General features: G+C 45.1%; 1 protein-coding gene across 2 annotated transcripts in view; it reads right to left on the reverse strand.

Moving 5' to 3' along the window:
* Nucleotides 1-1800, reverse strand: part of TPD52L2 (tumor protein D52-like 2) — a 16210-nt gene that overhangs the window by 6044 nt on the left and 8366 nt on the right. For both annotated transcript variants that reach the window (XM_009324959.1, XM_009324958.1), the window contains one exon: nt 1281-1291. In XM_009324959.1, coding sequence (XP_009323234.1) covers nt 1281-1291 — 11 coding nt within the window. The remainder of the gene's footprint in view (nt 1-1280; nt 1292-1800) is intronic.

Raw genomic sequence — 1800 nt, forward strand, 5'->3', positions numbered from 1 at the left:
GCGGAAATACCTTGGGCAGGGATTCCCAAGTTCTAAGACAGAAGCTGCCTCTATTTCATAACACATCACCGAAGGTATTAGCTATAAAAAGGAATGCATGCGTTTAAATCGGTGACTAATGCTGAGCAACGCCATCCCTGCAAAGGTCTGACTCGTTTGTAGGCCAGCTGACCACACAGCCAGTTTTCTCTATGACTATGTCAGGCCAGCTGTCACCAGGAGTAACAGGCACCCTCTTCACTTCGGCCATGCATCCCCTCCCTCCATCTGCTCCTGGGGTGGCACAAACATTTCCGCAGCCACGCGGTGAACTGGATTCTCCCACCCCAGAGACGACAGGCAGGACCGAGCCCGTCAAAACGGCTTCTTCTGGTGGCAACACTGGTTCGGGAGTTCCCCCTTTGGTCCAAAAAGCACAGTTCCCATCCCTTTGCCACAACAGCCTGACCACGCTGCAGAAGGCAAGCACCAAATTTACTTCACTATTACTAGTTTAGCAAAATCTGTTACCACCACATCTTGCGCCAGTATCGGCCTGCTGCGATTACACGCAAATCTCTTCTTCCAACAGACTAGGTAGTTTCCAAGAAAGAAAAATTAAAACTTGAATACTGGAAAGGGTAGGAAGCCAGCTAGTCCTCTGCCAAATTCAGAGAAGTGAGCTACTGAAAACACTCACCAAAAATTACCCTCCGGGAACACAGTAAATAACTCACTGAGGACAGAACTAGAATAAATCAGTACTATGTCATCAGAAGCCAACACGTTCTTACCGCTTGGATACTCCCAGCCACAGTGAAATAGGAAGTTCCCTACAAAGAATGACAGCTACCCATTCAATCCAAGGTCTGATACCTCATGTTAAATACAAGCTCTAAGAGTACTCCCTTACTAGCCTAGACAGGTTGTACATTCAGAATTAGCTCTCGGTTCCAAGAACAGCATGTTCAAGGTATTCTGCGTGAAAAACTTGGACGTCACCATTAACGGGGAAAGCAATCTTTAGCTTGAATTTTCTGAAGATCAGGTAAATCACCAGTTCTAACCTTCAACTTCGTACAGCTGAGAAACTCGCAGAGCGAGAACCTCAGCCAACAACCGAGGGAACCTTCCCCCCGCTTTCCAATTCAGAGAGGTTTAAATCTGCAATTACTTCAGCAGTCATCTGCTTAAGGAATCTAGATAACCGCCAACCACAAGAAGACATTTTTGGTGTTGTCATGGTCTTCTGAATCAATTTGTACCTTCCAATCTACACGACATACCTGTGCCTGGAAGGCATACTGCCCTTCTCCATGGAAAGCTGACACACAGGGCTTGAAACTGCATGAAAGGCAGCATCCAGACTTTGCCCCATTTTAAAGCGTAACAGAGAACAGGAGTGATGACTCCTTTCTAATCCTAAACAGTAACACTGAGAAAACACACCTCCATAATCCAGTAACGAATGGAAAAGGTAAACTCTAATACTAGTTTCTTACATATGACGTAAAAGCTGCAGTGAAACCACAGGACAGTGAAAAGGGGAAGGCTGCTAAAAACGTTCTGTCAGTTCTCCTAAGCCAAATCAAACTCAAATGCCTTAGAACAGGTTTTATCCTGTCAACAAGTCTTCAATAAGCATTTAATCTGTCCTAAACGATGATGTACAGGGCCACACAGAAGAAGGTAGTCCATCAACAGCAATGTGCTGCCAACTAAGCAGAAAAATGGAAAAAAGCCTAGTTATTGTCTAAAGCCTCATCACTGTTTGAAACCAAGATCAAAGCACCAGAGCGCAAAACAGAAATCTTACCTCAT

Source organism: Pygoscelis adeliae, unplaced genomic scaffold, assembly GCF_000699105.1.
Source record: "Pygoscelis adeliae isolate BGI_AS28 unplaced genomic scaffold, ASM69910v1 Scaffold786, whole genome shotgun sequence".
Lineage (NCBI taxonomy): Eukaryota > Metazoa > Chordata > Aves > Sphenisciformes > Spheniscidae > Pygoscelis > Pygoscelis adeliae.